Below are 21,405 nucleotides of genomic sequence, written 5' to 3'. Positions count from 1 at the left end.
GGATCACTAGTTTGTCTAGAGCCAAATCTGAAAGAATTAATGAGGGTTTTGTTGTTTGGGGGCTTTTAACAGAAATAATATTTCTGTCTTTGAGAGCTTGTTTACCAGCTCTAGAGCTCTCCTCCATCATGAAACTTTGCTTTCTAAACAGAGGGAATTTTGCAAAGAAGCATCCAACCGAGTACTGCTTTAGTACACAAATGCAATGCTGTTACACAGGACATTTCAAATGATCTGTTCTGACTTGTCCATAACCTCATTCCCACCAATACTGCCCAGACCTCCTCAAAAGCAGTGAAAGGCACTGGGGTTAGTCAACAAGAAGGGTTGCTTGAGGTCCTCCAGGAACACTGGCAACTCCTCCAACATAACAGACACATATATACACACACATATATATAACCCCCCATATATACAATTATTTCTCTCACATTGTTCAGCATTCAACATTCATCAATTTTGTAATCAACAACAACAACAACAAAACAGGAAAGGGCCAAACCTGCTTTCTTCCTGACATTTCCACCAGTGCATTTTGCTGGAAATGCCCATGGCCAATGACTCAATGAAGGACAAATGTCAAAACCCAAAGCTTTCCCACAAAGTGCTCCATTCCAGCCTAGAAAGAGTTCAGCTTTTATCCAGGTTTAAGGAAAACAAGCTAAAAAGTTAAGGTAAGATTCATTCCCACAGGGAAGTGCAAATCATATCCCCAAGACTGTTTCATTCTGCCAATTGCACTCAGGTCAGGAACAAAAGAAGGATTTTCAGCAACTGCATGTCAAGAGTTGGACCAGTCCCCACAGACGGCACTGCCCAAACAGACTGTGGCTTCATTTCTCTAACTGCTATTCGGCATGACAGACAAGGAGATGGAGTTCAATCTAAATTTAAGCATTTTCTGTAGACTATTAATAGAAGGAAAACTGGTAGCATGAATCATCATGTGGGAGCTGCAGAGCAACAGCTATTTATTTGGTATAATAATAATATAAAGAAGTTACCTTTCTACAATAACTGAACTGTTGGGCTTGCAAGGCCCAGCAGAAGTCACTGGCTGCTTCTTCACTTGCACTGTTCTCATTCTATTCTAAGGAGCAATGAGAGGGCAGAATAGAATAGAATAGAATAGAATAGAATATTCCAGACCAGGTTGGAAGAGACCTTCAAGAACATACACATTGTGCACAACCAAGCTCTGTCACAACAGCAATCTGAGACAAAAGTAGCTACTGACCCTGCTCCCCACCACTCCCTGCTAGGAATCTTGGTGCAAAATGATGGAACTTCATAGGTTTATAAAGCTAAGGCAGTGTTTGAGTGGCCTGTTCCAATGTTTGCCTCAATGTTTAACAGCAAGGCAGGAATTCAGGATGAGTGGCCTCCTGAGCTGCGTGATGGGGTCAGGGAGCAGTGTAATGCCCCAGAAATCCATGATGAATTAGTTCAGGACCTGCTGAGCCACTTGGACACTCACAAGTCCATGGGACCGGATGGGATCCTAGGGTGCTGAGAGAGCTGGCAGATGAGCTGCCAAGCCGCTCTCCATCATTTTCCTCCAGTCCTGGCTCACCAGAGAGGTCCCAAATGACTGGAAACTGGCCAGTGTGGTCCCCATCCACAAGAAGGGTCGATGGAGGAACCTGGAAACTCCAGGCCAGTCAGCCTGACCTCAGTGCCAGGGAAAGTGATGGAGCAGATTATCCTGGCAGCAGTAACTGCACACCTGAAGGATGGCCAAGGGCTCAGGTCCGGCCAACAGGGATTTAGGAGGGGCAGGTCCTGCCTCTCCAACCTGATCTCCTTCTATGATCCATGACCTGTCTGGTGGACGTGGGGAGGCCTGTGGATGTGGTCTGCCTGGACTTCAGCAAGGCCTTTGATACCATCCCCCACAGCAAACTGCTGGCTAAGCTGTCAGCCCATGGCTTGGACTGCAACACTCTGTGCTGGGTTAGGAACTGGCTGGAGGGCCGAGCCCAGAGAGTGGTGGTGAATGGTGCCACATCCAGCTGGCAGCCAGTCACCAGTGGTGTCCCCAGGAATCAGTACTGGGCCTTATCCTCTTTAACATCTTCATTGATGATCTGGATGAGGGGATTGAGTCAGTCATCAGCAAATTTGCAGATGACACCAAGTTAGGAGCAGATGTTGGTCAGTTAGAGGGTTGAAGGGCTCTGCAGAGGGACCTCAACCGACTGGACAGATGGGCGGAGTCCAATGGGATGGCATTCAACAAATCCAAGTGCCAGGTGCTGCACTTTGGCCATGGCAATCCCATGCAGAGCTACAGGCTGGGGTCAGAGTGGCTGGAGAGCTGCCAAACAGAGAGGGATCTGGGGGTGCTGATTGACAGCTGTCTGAACGTGAGCCAATAGTATGCCCAGGTGGCCAAGGCGGCCAATGGCATCCTGGCCTGCATTAGGAATAGTGTGGCCAGCAGGAGCAGGGAAGTCATTGTGCCCCTGTACTCTGCTTTGGTTAGGCTGCACCTTGAGTCCTGTGTCCAGTTCTGGGCCCCTGAGTTTAATGACATCGAGACAATTGAACATGTCCAGAGAAGGGCAACAAGGCTGGGGAGAGGCCTTGAGCACAGCCCTGTGAGGAGAGGCTGAGGGAGCTGGGATTGTTTAGCCTGGAAAAGAGGAGGCTCAGGGGTGACCTCATTACCCTCTACAACTACCTGAAAGGTGGCTGTAGCCAGGAAGGGGTTGGTCTCTTCTCCCAGGCAACCAGCACCAGAACAAGGGGACACAGTCTCAAGCTGTGCCAGGGGAGGTTTAGACTCGAGGTGAGGAGGAAGTTCTTCACCGAGTGAGTCGTTCGTCATTGGAATGTGCTGCCCAGGGAGGTGGTGGAGTCACCGTCCCTGGAGGTGTTCAAGAGGGGATTGGATGTGGCACTTGGTGCCATGGTCTAGTCATGAGGTCTGTGTTGACAGGTTGGACTCGATGATCCTCGAGGTCTCTTCCAACCTTAGCAATACTGTGATACTGTAATGTGTGTAAACACCTGCAGCTCCGTGGCATCCTGTCACCTTTCTGCGCTGCTGGGCTGACGGTCCAGCTGGACTCTTTTGTTAAACCAGCTTTTTGGGGGGAAAGATTTTGTTCAGGATTAAAAAACTAACAGCTCCTGTACTGCAAAACCTCCTGGTGCTCAGCACCCCTCAGGATCCAACCCTGCAGTGTTGCAGCTACGCGCACTGCAGGCCTTGCTGCACTGCAGCGGATGGACTCCGAGCGCGGGCCCCGGGGGACAGGCAGAGTTAACTCAGCACAGTGGCATTTTGGGGCTCTGGGGATATTTATTTTTGAAAAACATGATATTGTCAACAGCTCAGTGAAGCTGTCTCCAGACTGTTATGTCTCCTGCTCGAGTTTCTTTCATTTTTAAGAGCTTAACTTTGAGGCTTCTGGCTTAGAGAAAAAAAGCCTAAAATGGTTTAAGAAAAGGAAGCATAAACAAGGGAATGAGCTCTGTGCAGCACTGGAGAGAAGCACAAATATTTCCTTGCACTACATAATCAATGCAAATGCTTAGCAGTAAAAAATATTGTGATAAGACACTACTGCTGTGTTCAACTCTATTTTCATAATGAGATTAAGGAAGTTCCAAAGAACTGAAAATCCTGAAGGGCAAAAAAATACCTCAGAGCGTTCAACATCGTATTTATCACACAGGGCTTCTCACAGACAGAACTCAGCTCTGCAAACACAGTGCAGCTAAACCATGGGGATACAGAGGGCAATGGCAGATGGGGAGGCTGGTGAAAGCCTTACCTTGGAGTAGGGTTGGTGGCATCAGTCCCTTATGTACTTCTCTTTAATTCTGTCACAGGTTGAGTTGAATCTGCTGCTGCTGTTCAACCCCATGCTGCCCTTGTGCCAGCTTCAACCTGGAAGTGCTGGCTGGAGCAGAGGAGGTTCCACGGGAACAGAAGAAAAAACTTTTGCACTGTGAGGGTGGCAGAGCCCTGGAGCAGGCTGCCCAGCGAGGTTGTGGAGTCTCCTTCTCTGGAGACATTCAGCAACCACCTGGATGTGTTCCTGTGAGACCTGCTCCAGGTGGTCCTGCTCTGACAGGGGGGTTGGACTGGATGATCTCTGGTGGTTCTTTCCAGCCCCTAACCTTCTGTTTTTACAGTGCCTTCTTCAAGAAAACACAAACACACATTTTGCTATTTGCAATCTTTATTTCATGAATAATTAAGAAGAAAACATGGCAACATTGGCAAATTGAAGGCATACATACTAAATACTCGTACAGAATACATTATGGAGAAAGTAAATGCCCAGATCTTTAGTGGTCCTTGCAAACTAAAAGCATATTGGTCCTCCAAAAGGTTTAGCTTAAAATACGCTTACTGACCTTTTAAGTTCCAATGATTAACAGCTTTTTGCCTTTCGAATCAGAAACAGGGTGAAACACAATTTGAACAGACTTCCACATTTTTCTCAAACCTGTGCTTCTTAGCTCTAACCAGAAGCAAAATAGTTTTTTCCTCCTTACTTTTTCTATACATACACCAAGCACTGGGGACAGAAGCACTTCTGGAAATGTCTGGTGTCACTGAGAACCTGCAGACGAGCACATCTGGAGGCACAGGTGGATGTGTGTACAAATACACACTCTCTGTCCAGGTCAAGTGTCCACACAGGCCAGTGTGCAAACCACCTGAAAGGCTTCTGGAAGAGGAAAGTGCTTGTTGTCTAGAACAAGAATTACTAAGTCCACCCAGGTGCCATGAGCTCAGTCCAACAGCTGTGTTTCAAGGGACCATAAACCCAACATGAATTAGAGAAGCTGGATGGATGGGAAAAGCTTTTAAGCATCACTGGGTTTTACATCATCTCTAAATGCCATGGAAAATGAGCTTTAAATTATCTCTTTCGATTCTATTACTGGCTGCAGCGTCATCTCAAACAAGGTAAGTCCTTAGCCAATATAGTGCTCTGAAGCTAGAGTGAGACATCTGCACAAGTCTGCTCTTCAGTGGAGTCCAAAACTCATCACACTGTTCTGTCAGGTCTGCCTCACACCTGAACTGAAGGTACCCTCATCCAAGAGCTGGAGGGTACCAATTAATGCCCTTCTAACTTTGATCTGGAGAGCTGCCCAGTGTTAAATGGGATCACTGATTTATTTCAGCTGCATTGAACAACTCTTGATCATTACTGACCTAAAGTGAACTAACAGTCTGGAAGCTAACTAGTCTAATGCTTTGCTTAGTAGTGTTTATATTTTCTTCCCATTAGATAACATACAGAAAAAAAATCTGCTCAACCCCCCCCTTCAGATATGTATAAAAGTGCTACTTCAACAGAGTAAAACTGCCTCACACTAACATAAACCCAAACGGTTCTGAAATGTTGAGAGTCACAAGGATGAACTACTTGAGTGTCTTACGTGTACTTGTGTCCTCTTCACTGAAGTCACTCCCAAGTAACCATCCTAACTGAACATATGCAATCGTTTGGAAACAGGAAAAGCCTCCAGAGAAATTTCAGCAATGGGACAACAAAAAAAGAAGAGCCTCTTGCTCCCCATTTGTTGAACCAGAGTTCAGAAACAAACCAGGACTAGTCCATTATTGCAAACGCAGCCCGTGGTCATGACAGGTCAGGTCTTCAACTGTGGAACCAGGACTGCCAATGGCTCCTCTGCAGCAGGAAATGTCCACTGGGCTTCCTAACTACCATATAAATAAACTAGTTACATGCAATTAAAACAATCCTTATGTCACTAGAATGAAGATGCATGGAATACATTGCTGTGCTGGGGCAGAGCAGGTTTGAAGCCCTGGCCTCCCCAGACAGTTGTTCATATTCTAGAACTCTATGCAAATTACAAAAGCCTTAGAAAAGTGCAACAAAACTAGCTTCATGACAGTTTCCTTTCCATTTCCATAAATACAATCTCCAAAATATTAAACAGAAGCATGCTTCCCAGTGGAGAACAAACGTGCCAAGGGATTTTGGCTACAGTGAAACCCCCTGAAAATAGGGGATTCAAATGGAACCAGCTCAGCTGCTTCAGGCTGATGGGAGGCCCTGACGTGAGTTGACTCCACTGATTTGCATCCAACAAGCCCTGCTGGAACTGCCAGGAACTCTGCGTGCAACCCTGTGGCACACAGCAGCCTAAGGGTAAGGAATATTGCAGGCAAAAGCTAATGTCACTTGGAAGTCAGTCACCTGGTAGAGGGTTAGGGGAAGTTTTGGTGCGAGGAAACAATTCCATTAGCACAGAATGAATTCATTTAGGCAGGCTAGGGCAGTAGCCTTGTCAAACTGAGTTCAAGTGTGTTGCATCCCCAAGACTGGCAAGCACAAATACCTAAACTAAAAAAAGACACTGCTCAGGAGACCCTAACAGAAACCAGAGCTGTACAAGCCTGGGGCATTTCTGTTATTCAGCATTAATTATCAGAAGGATACTTGCTACATCTCCCAGATGCTTGATATCTTGGCTCTGACAAGCCCAAAATGTACAACAACACAGAAATTGAAAGCAGGAAATACAACAGAGCAAACTTAGCTGAACGAAGGCCGTGTTTCAGTGAAGAGGATGCAGAAGGTGACACAGATGTATCTGCATCCAGATGTTCAACAGCTCCATTCTGGTACCCACCTCCTCTACAGCAGGCAATGAGTAGCCCTGCTATACTACAGCACAGGGATTTGCAAGGCACATATTAAAATGCAATAATAGAAATGGATGATAAAATATTTCTCCTTTTTTGTTTTGTTTTTAGTACATTCAGAAGTATTTTCTGGATGAAAAAGAAAGTAAATGAGCATAATCTTGCACTTCAGCTGCACAAAATCCAGAGTATTTCAGGACAAACTATGGGTAGGAACCAAACACAGTATTGTCATCCATGTCCAGAAGGGCTACAACTATTCTGCCTCTTAAAAAAAACTGAATGTGGTTTGAACCTTCAGAAACAACATGTGGTGGAGTGCAGCAAAGAGTTATGTTTGGGTTACATCATCTTCCACTCAGCCACCTGTGCAGCACCTTATATGTAAAGGCTCAGATACATCATTATGAAAGAATCCTCTTCATGAAGCCCAATATTCCTTTACAGACAGGAATTCAGCCGAGGTTTATCAGACAGGTCACACCAAGAAGAAGTTCACAGAGCTCTGCAGTTCCAAACAAGATCACTTTTATGATAACTTTATCTCTCTGAAGTTTAGCAGTTCATCTTTTTAAGAGGCAGGCTCTGAAAGCCGTGACTCCCCCATTCCCAAATGGTTAGACGGTTGGTGTTATTTCAGTTAAGGGCTAATACAACTGCCCAAGTAACTGAAGTCGCTCATTAGCTCAAATTACCTTACCAGAAGAGGGCACGAGTCAATTTAGACCAAGAAATGCTAGAAAAATATTTTCTGGACATCTAAGGCAAAGAGTAAGACATCACAGATGAGGACATCTGTTCAGAGTGGGAATAGAAGGGTTTGAAACACAAACTGACAAAGCCTGGAGCTGGAATGCAAGGCAGCAGTGATGTGTATTTGCAGTAAGCCTGCTCTTGCTGGAACTCACATGATGAAATGAAGTAAGAAATACACAGGAGAGGAAATTGTATTTCAGACTTTTACTAAAATCTGTCAGTGCAGGGTTTTCAACTTGAACCCTCTCTTGCAATAATTGTCTTTAGATTACATGGGCTCTTCAAATGCACCAGCTAATGATCTGAGAGTATCTAACCGCTTTCAGAATCCTAAAGAATGTGTGACCCTGCTGCTCTGAAAACTTCTCCAAAGGGCCCCAGCATGAAGCAGTTACTTGCAGATCTCTGTAATTCTCACAGGCACATATCAGTGTAAGAGTGCATTTATACACAATGCTAGCTGCAGGAGACATGCTGAATTATTACTCTTCACATGGGCTCTGTTCTTCAGATGACAGGGGTTGGATTTGGCAATAATTTGGAATGAAATCTGTGCTTTTATACCACAGTGAAGTTTCACAGATGCCAAGCAGAATTGCATTCACTGGGTTAACATCTCTGACATTCAAACTGTCCTTAACAGTCGTAAGAGCACCATAGGAATGGCAGATTCATTTTCTTTGTAAGAGGGTTAGTGTGTTGGAAGAGCATGTGCTTATAAATAGCAGTTGCTACAAAACTCGCTTCTAAAGTAGGCTTCTGCTTAATATTAATGAGAGATGTTGAGCTGTGATAAGTATGCAGAACAATAAGAGGCAGAAGCAATGACAGAGCAAAGTCTTCCCTTGATCTGACAAACAAGATTACAGCAAACAGCATATGACAAATGGCTATGCGAGGTCCCTCTGAGCCACGAGCACCCTGCACAGGGCTCTGCAGTGCCAGCATGTATCACTCCAATGATCACTAAGGCACTTACTTAACTCTTTTGCTGAGAGCTGTTACATGAATTCACGCCAGGAGAAGCTGAGCAGGCTAAAGTTCTGTTCTGTCCTTGTGACACTGAGTCACTTCCACACAATACTCAGGACTCCTAGGTGTACACACATGACATCAGTTCCTCCAGAATTCCTGCCTCACCTTCTGCCAGTGGGACGAGGATGTGCAAGAGCAATGAAAACCACACAGAACACATGGCAAAGATGGATTTTGAAGCAAACTACTTCTCTGTTCCATCTTAGTGAAAATACCTTCTCTGCAGAGGAAATCCTATCCCAGTTTCAAAATTCTCCCACAGAAATCCATGCTGTATGCTTGTATTGCTGTAAAGCCTGGGGTAGCTGTGTGCTGTACAGGCAAAGGAGGAAAAAGGGAAAGAAGCAGCCATAGAGGGGCTGATTACCAATTCGTTTCTGTTGCAATGGAAGCACAGGGAGTTTGGACAGATTCCTTGAAGTACAGCACACCCTGGAAACCAGGAGCTGCGTGTGCTAGTCTCTGCTATCTGTAAGATAAAGTTGGAAGCCACATCAGTGTGACAGAGGTAGGCTTAAAATGAAGCTCTAGAACGATTTCTTCTGTGCCAAATTTTCCGAGGTATGGAGAGTGCTTTTCCACTCCCTCTGTCGCTACGGAACAAAAGCTTATTTTCCTAGAATATTGTGCACATTTGAGAGGGAAAATAGCTGTGAAGGCAGTAACTAAATTACCATGAAGAACTCGACTATATCAGGGTGTCACAGGCTTTGGGGTAGAATGCTCAGACTCTGTGGTATCAAGATGCTACAGAAAGTTCAGTGATGCGATGCCATGTTCTCCTTTTCCTTCTCATAGCTCAGCTGTACATTCAGTGTCCCATAGAGGATCCATTCATCTCCTAGGAAAGAAAGCTTCAGGAAGTCTGGCTGGCAAGGCAGCACAGAAGTAGTCCAGGCTCTTTAGGCTACTTAATTAATCTGAATAGCTTAATAACTTGGGTTATTCCAAGCACTGTGGCAATGAGTTCTTGCTTTACACAGTGCTTTCCAGGCTTAGTAGCTGAAGCAATCCAAGGCAATCCAAGATAGTGTCACTGAAGTTTGAGGGGATTCAAATGTTGCCAGTTTTCAGTGAAATGGGGATTAGCATTTCAGGAAGATTTCCATCTGGTAGCTGATGCTGGTTCTATCCCACGGATCTGCTGAGTTTTGGGGGTTTCAGGTCTCAAAGTATTTGTAAATTGCTGTAACATACAGCATGACATTCTGCCAGTCGGGACGCTCCGTTCGCACCATCTCGTTGATGTCCTGCCACAGAACAGAGACTGGTCAAGATCAGGGGTGACAACCTCGTGAGCAATGCAGCAGTGCTGCTACAGACTCCTGGGCATGGTCAATCTGTAAAGCAGCCATAGCATAAAGCACTGAAGCAGAAAGCTCTGCTTTCTCCCATGGATTTCTGTATTAGCAAATGCAAACAGCTATGAACAGTGCTCCTGCGGACAGTTCTTCGGTTGACTCAAGACTACAATGTCTACTGCTGGCCATGCTGGAGCTGTCCCCCACTTAGTACAACAGCAGTTAAGGACTCTGGTGTTCACATAGCCCCACACCAGCCCCACAAGTCAATACAATCTATCCAGGAACTGTGAGTCAGAGAATCAAGGCCCAGATATCGATTGAAGCTAAAGTTCAAAATTGCTAACAGGGTAAGAGTCAAAGATCAATAAATAAATAACTGCATCCTGGTTTACAGCAGACTACTCAACTTTAGGTTATTTTACAGGGACTTCTAAGTGAAGAGTGAAGGAAGAGAGAAGCTGGGTATTCTTCACCTGGCTGGATCCAAGACACAAAGCCATCAGTTTGTGTCTGGCAGGCTAGTTCAGAGTGTTTCATGGTGCCAGTGCGCCAGGCTGGCAAACACACAGCCTGAGATGCCCTTTCCAGCACAGGCACAAAGGACAGCATCAATTCTGTTTACTCTAAGGGTCTATTTTGTCAGCTCTGGGTCCAGGAACCTCCAGAACTTAAAGTCATTATTCTTTTTTTAATTTTCCACATGAAAGCAGCTGAGCAGTTTCCTACTCAGGGAACAAGCAACTGCCCCTTACATTCCCACTGCTATGTACAGAGAGTAGTTTTCACACCCTCATTCACCCTTCACCCATGTAATATGGACAAAGAGAAAAAAATACACAGTCATACACACTGCAAATGGAGGTGTGTAAACAGATAATAAATCTCTCAGATGGCTACAGCTTGCACTTAGACTTACTTCCATTCAATTTGCCTTTTTAGAGTACCTGTAAGTAAGTCCATAACAAAGATCAGACAGACAGCAACAGCTCAGAGCAAGGCTGAACTCTGTGAAAATGACTGCAGTTGTTTTCCACAAGCTACCTCTTACATCAGCACTTGGTAAGAAATTTCCACGCTGCAAATCACTAACAAAGCCCAAAAGCTGCACTACCATTGTCAGCAAATACAATACTGGGGGAGGTGGGGAGGGTGGTAAGAGCACTGATAAGGATCAAGGAAAGTGTTATTTTTAAAGTGGTCTGACTTTGCTGGATTATCAGCTGCTAACGGCGGCAGCTTTGTTCGAATTCAGGTTACAAAAACATCACTTCAGTATCATGCTTGACCCTGGTAATTATTCATAGGGGTTTGGGATACCCCCAGTGCCATACCTTCATAAATTTCCCTTTCCTAGCCAATGCTATACCATGGAAAACTAATTCTTTTAAGCTAAAAATATGTATAAGAAAGATTCTTACAAACAATAATTGAAAATCAACCCTCACAATTATTAGAATGATGACAAAGTTGAAGCCTGAACTTAAGAGGGAAATCCTGACCCCCATGCTACACTGAGAAAAAAAACCAAATTCCACAGCTTGACTCCAGAACTCCTACAGAACCAAATCATTTGAGAGGAGGTCAGGCAGGAAAGAACTGATGAATTCTTGAAGATTCTACCCCATTATTCTCAAACAAGTCTCCTGATGCTGTCCCTGTCAGTGCACAGGGCTTGGACTAGAAGGCCTTTAAAGGTCCTTTCCAACCCAAAGCATTCTGTGACAAGCTTGGTGAATCTTCCTGTTATACCTTCAGTTTATCTGCTATCACACTGCTTCCTCTGATGCAGCTGCTGGACTGCAGGTTTGTATCTCAGTCACTGTTTCATGATGAAAACATGGTGACAGTGGGCTTACTAAAAGCCACTGAAGCAGGGAGTATCTTTTTCAGTCAAGCATGACAGAGGAGCAATAACCTTTAGCTGGGCTCATCTGCTGCTATTTTTAAGCATAAAGCATCAAAATACTTCAAAAGTACAAACCAGAATAATTAGATTTTTAGAAATGGGTTCTAATCTCGCTCAACAGGTAGTTAAAACTTACCAGAGTAGATTTGATGCCAACACTTTCAGCTGCCTGAAAAGCCAAGGTGAAATTTCTTCTCTGCATGAGACAGAAGACACGTTAGAAACCAAGGAAATGCTCCTTCAGCCATAATGAAGCAGTGCTAAGAATGTTCACAGCAATGTTGCTGCTTGAGCTTCAAAAGGAGCCCAGCTTTGACTACAGCAATTCAAAGAGCCATAGGAAGAAGCATGTCCAAAAGTTAGGAACATCTTTAACTAATTCCTCATTCAAAAGTCATTGCCGCTGAAGGACGACTGAGCGACCAAATGCTAGGGAACAGATTATTGATTCTTTTAAAAGCAGAAATTTAAACCAAATCTCCTTGTGTCTCAATGAAACACTTGATTTTTAATTTCCTTTTTAGGATGCATCATAATTAATACTACAGCTGCAGGCAACACACCAGTACCTACTAACAGTAGCACAGCAGAATACACACAGACTACTCTGCGGTACTGACAGCATCTAGTTTACCTTTCTGTGATTGCTATCACTTGAGAGGAATACCACAGTCACTTATCAGTGTGAGAAAGTAGGATGAAACAATATCCTTATGAGTTTGAAAGAGATGAACAAAACACGTCAAAACACACATCTAATGGATTACAAGGCTTGCTTTTAACACTCCTTGCTTCCGAAACCCCAACTGAAAACATTTCCCAACTCTTTAGGTTAAACCTAATGCCTCAGACTTACATTTATTAAATTCTGTTATTTTTTGCCCCCTTATACTTGTTCCAAAGTTCCAGTTAACCCAGTGAGCTCAGAATACTAAAAGCTTGTAATGCAAACAGCAGCAAGGCAGCCTGATGTGTTACAACTGTGATTTCCAGTAACACTGGTTCTTTTGGAACTCTAATTTGTACATTCTTCCTTATTAGCTCACATCAACGATTTAATCTTGCAGTCCCAGGAATGGGATTGGTAATGTCTTACCTTGTCCTGACTGTTTAGTTCTTGGTAGGGAATGTGAGCTGGGAGGTAAGTGTGGAGCACTGCACAGAAAGCCAAGCCATCATTCCAGCTGCTGCTGAAGTTTGTTATGTCGATGTTCTTGAAGGAAAAAAAAACCACACACAACAAACCACAACATTAAAATCATCAAGAATTAGCTCTACCAATCTGCCAGGGTTTGTGGGGCTCTGGTGGGTTTGTTGTGTTTTTGGTTTGCTGTTTTTTCTGTGGTAAGAAACCCAAGCACACTCCAGTGGATACCAACAAAAAGATGTAATGATAAGAAAGTCAATTATCTTCTAGTTTAATTCCAGGCCCTATTAAACTCCCTCTGCCCCCAAAAAGGGTGGAATTGGTGTGTTTAAAGGTGCACAACGATGTGCTAGAGGTTTGGTCCAACTGTACACACCAAGACAGAAAAGCAAATGAGTTAGAGACAAATGCCTAAAATCGCTGAACCAGATGAAGTGCTGGTACAGTATCTCCATGACCCTACAACTGCAGGCTTTCTACATTCACTGGCAGACAAGATTTCTGATCAGGACAAGTATTTGCTCTTCTAAACAAACCATTTCTGCACAGAAACTTGGGCAAACAAAATCACCACCAAAACTGGAAGTGAATATGGAAATAAAGATGTTCCAGGAGATTTAACACTGATAGTGGCAGGGAATTGTTATCCTTGGGACTGAAACTGGAAACTGCAGGTTTGCAATGTTGATCTTTGAGTTCCAGTAGGAAACTCAGTGGCACCGGTAAAAGAATCTCCTGAGACTGTATACATTACTGCAGCAAGAGTCAGCCCAGGCCAGAGGAGCTAGGATCAAGATGCCTGAGTGACCTTTGAAGTCACTGTATACTTGGCTGCTGGCAGTCAAACAACAGCAAAGAGGCCAAGTGGAGAGCAGTCAATTTAAACTCTAATTAGGAAACAACCAGTAACTACAGTTTACCTTTTAAACCTTCATGCAGAAATATAAATATGCTTTAATATCCAACTCACTTAACTGGGCTCAAGCAGAAGGTAAGCAGCTCCCCTACACGGCTTTTAAAACGTGGATGCAGCAGAACTGTCACTTCCAGCCACAGAACTACAGAAACACCATCACACCTTTCACCTGACAGCTATTTAGTAGCCATCTTCTTGCTCTGACAAGGCATGAAAATTGTCCTGATGCTGAACACCCCACCCAGAACCACTGGTACTGGGCCCCAGCAGCTGGGAAGCGAGGCAGCTGGACTGCTTGTCAAGGCAGTGATTTGGATTACTAATGAAAAACAACTGCAAGCCCCTCTGACAGAGAAAGAAAAACCACAACTAAAGGCAATTTCTTGAAGAATGTGAGGGAAATCTCCATTTCCTGCTCAGCTTTAGCACTTTCATACAAAGCCCACCAAACACAGGTCCAAGCCCTGGTGCTGCAGGGCTACGTGCTTGGGCTCACAGTGCCAGGGCAGCGGTGGGAGCCTCGCCTGCCGCCCGCTGCCTGCCTGCAAACGGAAACGTCATTGTTGGAGACCCCCAGTCTGTGGGAACATGCTCTTCACACAGCTTCCTCAAGCCACAGGGGTGGGAAAATTGAAAAGCAACTTAAAAAACAAAAAAAAAAAGGGCAGGAAAAAATGAAGCTTGCTCTCTCCCCTTTCCCTCAAAAGAGACAGGAAATTGGGTTGAAATTAATGCTCAGTTAGAATTTTTTCGATGTTACTTAAGTTAGGCAAACAAATGCAAGACAGTACAAGGCTTTAAGGAAAGAGGGGGGGAAACATCACTGTTAAAGCTAAGAATTTCCTACTTGTGTCTGATTACAAAGTCACTTTTTGAGAGGTTCTTCCCCCACTGAGGGGTATGACATCCATGCCAGTAAGATGGATGCAGGCAGGCAGCGGTGCTTTTCCTTGTCCCACTCCGTGATGGCTAGCTAGGTATTGAAATTTGAACAGTCGTCTTTCCTCTGCTACACAATCTACTGAGGGAGAAAAACTCAGTCCTGGTTCTCACCCCTTGGCTGAGATATTCTCCCTCCTTCCCCAGGATGACAAAGTGATGTGGGCAGGGGAGGAGAAGGATGTCAGCTGGCATTGTCACCGTCCAGTTAAACACGCATCAGCTCAGACACACATGCATGGAGCCAAACTATCAAAATACACTTTCCCAGCACAAGGACTGAAAAGCATGAGCAGATTCCCAAGTCTTAGGACTACCAGGAGAGCTAGGACATTCCTCAGTCAATGTGGAGAAGTGCTGAGTAACAGCTTCTAACACAGGAGCTGCCAGTCTAGTGACTGAATGCTGGATATAGCTCCAACAAGTGCCTGCTGAGTCGTGTTACTGCATAACAAGCTCTAGCACAGCCCAGGGGACCATTCAAGCCAGTCACCAGCCATTGCACAAACAAAAAAGTTCGACAGCACTCTGTCTCACAGACCTAACAAGGTCTCTTTTTCTCTCCCAGGTTACTCCACACATTCCAGAGAAAGCACAACAGTAATTATTTGAACATTTCAGACTTGGAGTATCACTGAAGCCCAAATGAAATCTCCCTCAGAGGGAGGGAAAAAAACCCCAGGAGTGCTCACCTCCAAAATTCAGAGACACTTTTCATAGCTCTGTAAGGATACTCCCTCACCCCAACAAGTGAGCAAGGAGAAAGTTGTGCTGAAAATGGTAAGTGAAAGTCATCTTCCTGTAAACATTGCAGTTGTACACCAAACCCTTTAAATATTAGCAGCATCCACAGAATGCTGAATTTTGCACATAAACATTGGCCAAGAGGGCCACTTAACTGAGGTCCCCTGCAAGTTTGGTTGGCTCTCAGAAAGAACTCAGAAGACTCTATTTTTCTAAATCTTCCTGTAGGGTCCAGTTTTTATTCTTTAGCCAGCAGGCAGAAAACAAACCCATCATCATCCCAGAACCTCCATGTAGCCAGAGAAACTGAATTAAACACAACGGAAGGAAACAATTAAAAGCGACTGGTTTCTGTTTCCAATTGCTGTGAGCACTATGAATTATTATTACCTCTCAGACTAAAAAAGTCTAATCTTGGTCAGCCACTAAAAAACAAATCCATCAACTGGACAGACTGTCACTTAAGCTGAAAATTGAATTTTTTCTGCAAGGCTCTGAGCACAGAAGTGGCACATTTAAATACAGCACTATTTTATTTCCCAAATGCTTTTAACTACTTGTGGTTTCTTGAAAAAGCTTGGTCAGTCTAATGAAATCAATCTTGCATTAAGCTCTTATTTTCCAAAGAACTGACGGTAAACAGAGCAGCAGCCTGAAGTCTCTGACAGAATTTCTTCTTTCTTACTGCTTTTATTAAGCAATTGGCTCTATTAAGATAATTCTGCTGGAATCTCATCTGGAGTTTTTCCTTCAAGCCATTGCAGACTACAAAGCACTAAAGCAATTGAAGGACACAGTTTGGGATAGATTGTCAAATGAGAAAAGCCTTTCCAGAGATAGGAGAACTAGGAGGAGGTTTCTTAGTCCTTGTCTATTAATGTTTAATGCTTGGGATGGGACTGAAGTCACCTCTAGTACTGGGGAGAGACTTTTGGTTTTAAATGAAGCTACATCTATCTAAAGGACTTAAGCAACAGGCAGCTGTTACAGACAGGTCTGTGGGAGACACTTTCTGAGCAGGAATAAAAAACAGAGTTAAAAATTTGTAAGCCTTTTCTAGAGACAGAGCTTAAGACTACATCACTTTACACGACCCAACAGATCACTCCTTTAGCCCCTTTGATAGTCATCACAAGGAGGAGACAAACAGATGGCAGGGGAACACCCTGGTGGATCCACAACCAAAAAGCATTTCAAGCATGACTCAAACTCTTATTAAACTGCACAGTAGAAGCAGGCACCACAAAATGAGCTCTTCCCTACGCTTACATACTAGAAAAAATTCAGAAGACTCTTCCTGAAACAAGGGTGAACTGTAACAGGAACAAGATGATCCATCAGCTTAGGCTGAAATACAAGAGCGGTTAACCAGTAAGAACCTGGATTTGAACATGGATCAGAAGGAGATCCTCACAGTAAAGGAGGCCAACTGTGTCCTGAGCTGCATCACTAAGTACAGACAGCAGATGGAAGGACAGGATTCTTGCACTCTACTGGGCACCTGTCAGTCTACACTTGAAATGCTGTAGAGAGCTTCAGTCCTCCACGTTCAGAAGTCACTGAAAGACAGAAAAGGGTCCAGCAGCCAGTTCCCAAAACAATGAAGTGATTAGAGGACTTGACAGAAGGTTGAGGAATTTGCTTTATTCAGCCTAAAGAAGATACAGGAGAGGTCTTCCAGCATCTAAAGGGAAGCAGATTGAGGTGCTCCCTTCATAAGGGACACGTGGTGACAGAACAAGATGCAACAGAATTTAATTCTAGGAAAGACAAATCTTCACTATGAACCAATGAGGCATTGCAATAGGTTGCCCAGAGAACGGGGGCAATCTCCCTCCCCGGAACATCAAAGGGCTCTCCCAAGCTATGACTTCTCTAGAATTCACAATTTCAGATTGTTTTCAACCAGAGATTAACTCTTGTAACACAGTGACTCAACTTTCTTCCTCCCTCACCTCCTCAGAAAACTCCACAGCCAAAAAGCTCCACAAAGACCCAAACCACCCTGACTCCAGAACACATGGTTTCTAACCTACAGCTACAAACCAAGAACAAAACTGGTTTGCCTCTCTCTTCAGTGGACAAATCCACAGCTGTCTCCATCTCCCTGAACTATGTGCATTACAATTATGTGAAGAGGAACATCCTGCAAAGCAGCTATTTCTCCATCCCTTGCTCTGCACAAGGAGAGGTTCCCACATCCTGAGTTTAGCTCACAAACAAGTTAGGATGCAGAGAAAATAAAACCATGTGTCTGCATCTCTGATGGATCGCTTAATGAAATAAGTGGGCTGAGAAAGCAAAAGCATTAATATGAATCTGTACTATAATACATTAAACTATCAAAACAAGATTAGAGGTTTAAGTGTACAGAGCTTGGCAGGCTTCTTACCATGACAGACAATCATTGTTCAAAAGCTTTTCCAAGCTTTATGTGTACACACACAAAGAGTAACCCTGAAAAAAACCCTAGGAAGGTAAACTACAAAACAACTGCTGGACACGCTCCACTGAAGCAGGTCTCACCAATTCTCACACCATGGAATAAACCTGAGGCTCTCAGTGTATTTCTGACAGCAGATGAGAACAGAAAGGTCCTTCTGCAGCAGACTTAACAGCAGTCCCAATGACTGTCTCTTCCACCCCAGTTTCTGCAAAGGCAGTAAATGGCAAATATCAACCATCCAAACTCTTAAATATTGACTGTTAATGTTTCTCTCTTCAGTTTGGCACAAGAAGAACCATAAAAGAAGCAGTCATTCCCAAAACCCCCAATAATAGCTTTGGACATTAACATCTGAAGCACTTAGAGAGATTAAGACAGCTTCATAATTTATACTCAATTCTGTGGTAATTAAGTTGAACAAGCTGACAAGTCTCTTGTATCAGAATCCAATCCAAACAGCAAAAGGAAGCAAGTCCTTCCTTAACTCAACAGCTTTTGGCTAAAGCATCACAGCTCAAAACAGGGAGAGAAGTGTTCTGGCAGCCCCAGTGCTCTGATGAATCAGAGAGCAGCAGGGAAAGCATGCACAGCCTGGAGACAGCACTCGAACACAGGCTTACAGAGGCACAGTCTCCCCCTCTTGTCCTGCTTTTTTTAAAATCAATATAATAATTTAGGTGGAAATTGATCTAGCTGAGTGTTGACAAAGCCATGTACACAAGAACAGGTTTTAAAACAAGCAACTCAAATCATCCTTTAGCTTTGTTACTCTACACCTACTGAATACCAACAAAAGCACTGCTCGACTCTGCGCTGTGCTTAGCATCAGGGACAGGTACAGAGGCTGAGAGCCCTGGGACTGTTTAGACTGGAGAAGAGGAGGAAATTCTTCACTGGGAGGGTCACAGAGCACTGGAACAGGCTCCCCACAGAGGTTATGGAGTCTCCTATGGAGACTTTCAAGACCCATCTGGATGCACTCCTGTGCAACCTGTACTAGATTCTGCAGTCCTGCTCTGGCAGGGGGATTGGACTCAATCTCCAGAGGTCCCTTCCAACCCCTAACATCCTGTGAGCTTGTGATCAATTCACACCCAGTTGCTGGGTTTATTGCTTATTGCTGTCATGTAGATAACAGGGTTTGATTTTGTTGTGAGACAGGTAGCTTTGATCTGTATAGCTGGCAAAACTTCAGTGTTCTTTGCAGGAAAGGTAGCATTGCATGAATTAGAGGCCAGGTACCATAAGGCTACACTAGGAGGTCTTCCAGTCTTTCTGTAATTAGGAAGCATGGAAAGCTTGAAAAAAGGCTAAAGACACTCAGCAGTCTGTTGTTGCTGCTATCTTGTGACCATGGCTTTCTTGGTGTCAGAATTCTGGAAGTGAAGTGTCTCTCAGAATGCTGACAAGAAGTGGCAATACTGCTGGAGATAAGCAGGGGTAAGGCTGGCTGTATCCTGTTTATGGGCTGCCTTCCCCAGATGACACAGGCATGCTCACAGCCTTGTTGGGACTGCTCTTAGCTGTGTACTCAAAATTAAAGTAGCTGTACTCCATATAGGCTGAGTGCTCCACAACAGCTGGACAGGATTACTTGATGCTTTGAAGCTACCTGGAATTTATGACAGTTTTATGACACTGAACATATTTCAGAGGAGCCAGGAGGATTCTATTCTCTCTGGAAAATGCAGCACTTGGCACTGCACTCAGAACCAGATCGTGAGCAAAGCTAACACACCATCACAGTTCAAATATGTTGTGCCTGTTTGTCTGAAAACTGAGGCTGATTTGCTCCTCCTTTATCTAAATGCATAAAAATACCACTCTTATCTTCAGACAGCAACTCTCCTCTTTCATGGCTTGGGTCTGCTCAACCCTGAATTCAACTCCGAGGTGAATTCAACCACCTTAGTGAGCGCAATGCTGTCTAGACTGAACAGGCTCTAGATGAAAGTTAATACAGAACCTGCCTGCTGTTAGCTCTGCAGTGACCTTCTGCAGATCACTGTTCTCCAAACCTAGGCTTCAAGGAGAAATTCTGCTTGCAAACAACACAATAGCATGGATATTAAAAGCAAGAAGACAGGAAGGAAAAAGCCATGCAGAATTTTACACCAGTAACAATTTCTCTTACTTTTATTGGCTTTTTTGTGGTGTTTTTTTTGTTTGTTGGTTTGGTTTTTAGATACTCTTTAAAAAAACCATCCAAAATTGGAACACAGTTAAACATTGTTTAACAACTACCACATTTCTGTTCCTTTATTCCCTTCTGAATTTGCTTGAACAAATCAAGAAACATGCACAATAAAGTAATTCATTATAGTTTTTCTCAGGGTTAGGTATTAGTTTGTCTCATAATGCATTCACACAAGAGAAGGTCTTCTGATGCCTTTCAAAGCCTTGCCACGTGGAACTATGTTTGTCAGAAGTGGAAAGCGGAGTTTGGTGGAAACGTCTGTGTGTGTGTGAAGGGCTCTGAATAAAACCTTTCCACTATAATGGCCTGAAACGACAGCTTCACCACACTATCACCTTGGAATTATTCAGCATCCACAAAACACCAAGCTTCTAAACCAGATGTATTTTCTCATCAAAAGCTTGGAAGTAATTTCCTAGAAGGGACAGGAGGGAAGTTGTCTTTCTTCCATTTCACTCCAGCGGACAAGAAAATACCAGTCGTATCCAGTAATTAGGTGGTGCTTGACTCAAGGAGACCTTCTTTCTGTGAAGCAGCACAAACCTGGCTGTGGGGCTTGTCTTGGTTGTTTTTCTTCCTCATTTTCAACACATGGAATAGAAAGCAGCTTGAGAACTACAGCTGCCCAGCAAAGAGGACAACATTCACTGGTGTGCTACTGATCATTCATAAGGGCAAGGCAATTACACCACACCTCCTCTTTGACATTTTAAGGCCCTGGCAGCTCATGTGTAACTTGGAACAGTTTAAGCAGAATCTCTGACAGAAGGATTTGCATCTGGCTGGTTTTGTGGTTGCTATTTATTAGTCCATGTACAAACCAGAGATCCAAGTGTTCCCAAGACCCAGTGCAACAGATAATCGTGTTCCTTGTTCTGACACTTGTCAGGTTTGAATCCACATAGTTTTAAACCAACTAAAACTAAGTAAAGATTCAATTAAAAAAAAAATTAAAAGTCCTTATCTGGCATTGATAATGTTGTTGAGATGCCAGAGAGCTGGAGAAGCACTATTGACAATGAGTATTATGCTAGGTATGTTTAAAACTTTAGAACAGCACCACCAGAGTGTTCAGCTGGAACTGAATTTCAGGGGATGGTAAGAATAATCAAATTCTGCATGTACAAAGAAATGCAAAATGAGGGTGCCTAAAGCAGGAGACATTCTTCTCCAAAGCCTAACTTAATATAACCTCCCCATTCAAAAGCAGACCTGTATTGGTTCTACAGATGCTATATGCTCTGGTTTCTCAGTAGCAACACAAGTAGAGACCCAAGTACAGTAAGTCTCAAACCCTATTCTTTACTACTCTTTATAAAACTCAAGTAATTATAAGCAGCAATCTCTAAAAACCAAAAGCATCCTCTTG

General features: G+C 43.8%; 1 protein-coding gene across 2 annotated transcripts in view; it reads right to left on the bottom strand.

The window, feature by feature from the left end:
* Positions 1-4,175: 4,175 nt before the first annotated feature.
* Positions 4,176-21,405, bottom strand: part of SPECC1L (sperm antigen with calponin homology and coiled-coil domains 1 like) — a 64,814-nt gene continuing 47,584 nt past the window's right edge. For both annotated transcript variants that reach the window (XM_068157242.1, XM_068157241.1), the window contains exons 14-16: positions 12,744-12,860; positions 11,784-11,843; positions 4,176-9,687 (exon numbers count right to left, since the gene is read on the bottom strand). In XM_068157242.1, coding sequence (XP_068013343.1) covers positions 9,598-9,687; positions 11,784-11,843; positions 12,744-12,860 — 267 coding nt within the window. In that variant the 3' untranslated portion in view covers positions 4,176-9,597. The remainder of the gene's footprint in view (positions 9,688-11,783; positions 11,844-12,743; positions 12,861-21,405) is intronic.

The sequence above is a fragment of the Melanerpes formicivorus genome, unplaced genomic scaffold, assembly GCF_026170545.1.
Source record: "Melanerpes formicivorus ecotype bairdi unplaced genomic scaffold, bMelFor1.0.p_v2 SCAF_36, whole genome shotgun sequence".
Classification (NCBI taxonomy): domain Eukaryota; kingdom Metazoa; phylum Chordata; class Aves; order Piciformes; family Picidae; genus Melanerpes; species Melanerpes formicivorus.
Note: the sequence above shows the minus strand (reverse complement) of the source record. Positions and strands in the feature narration are given on the sequence as shown.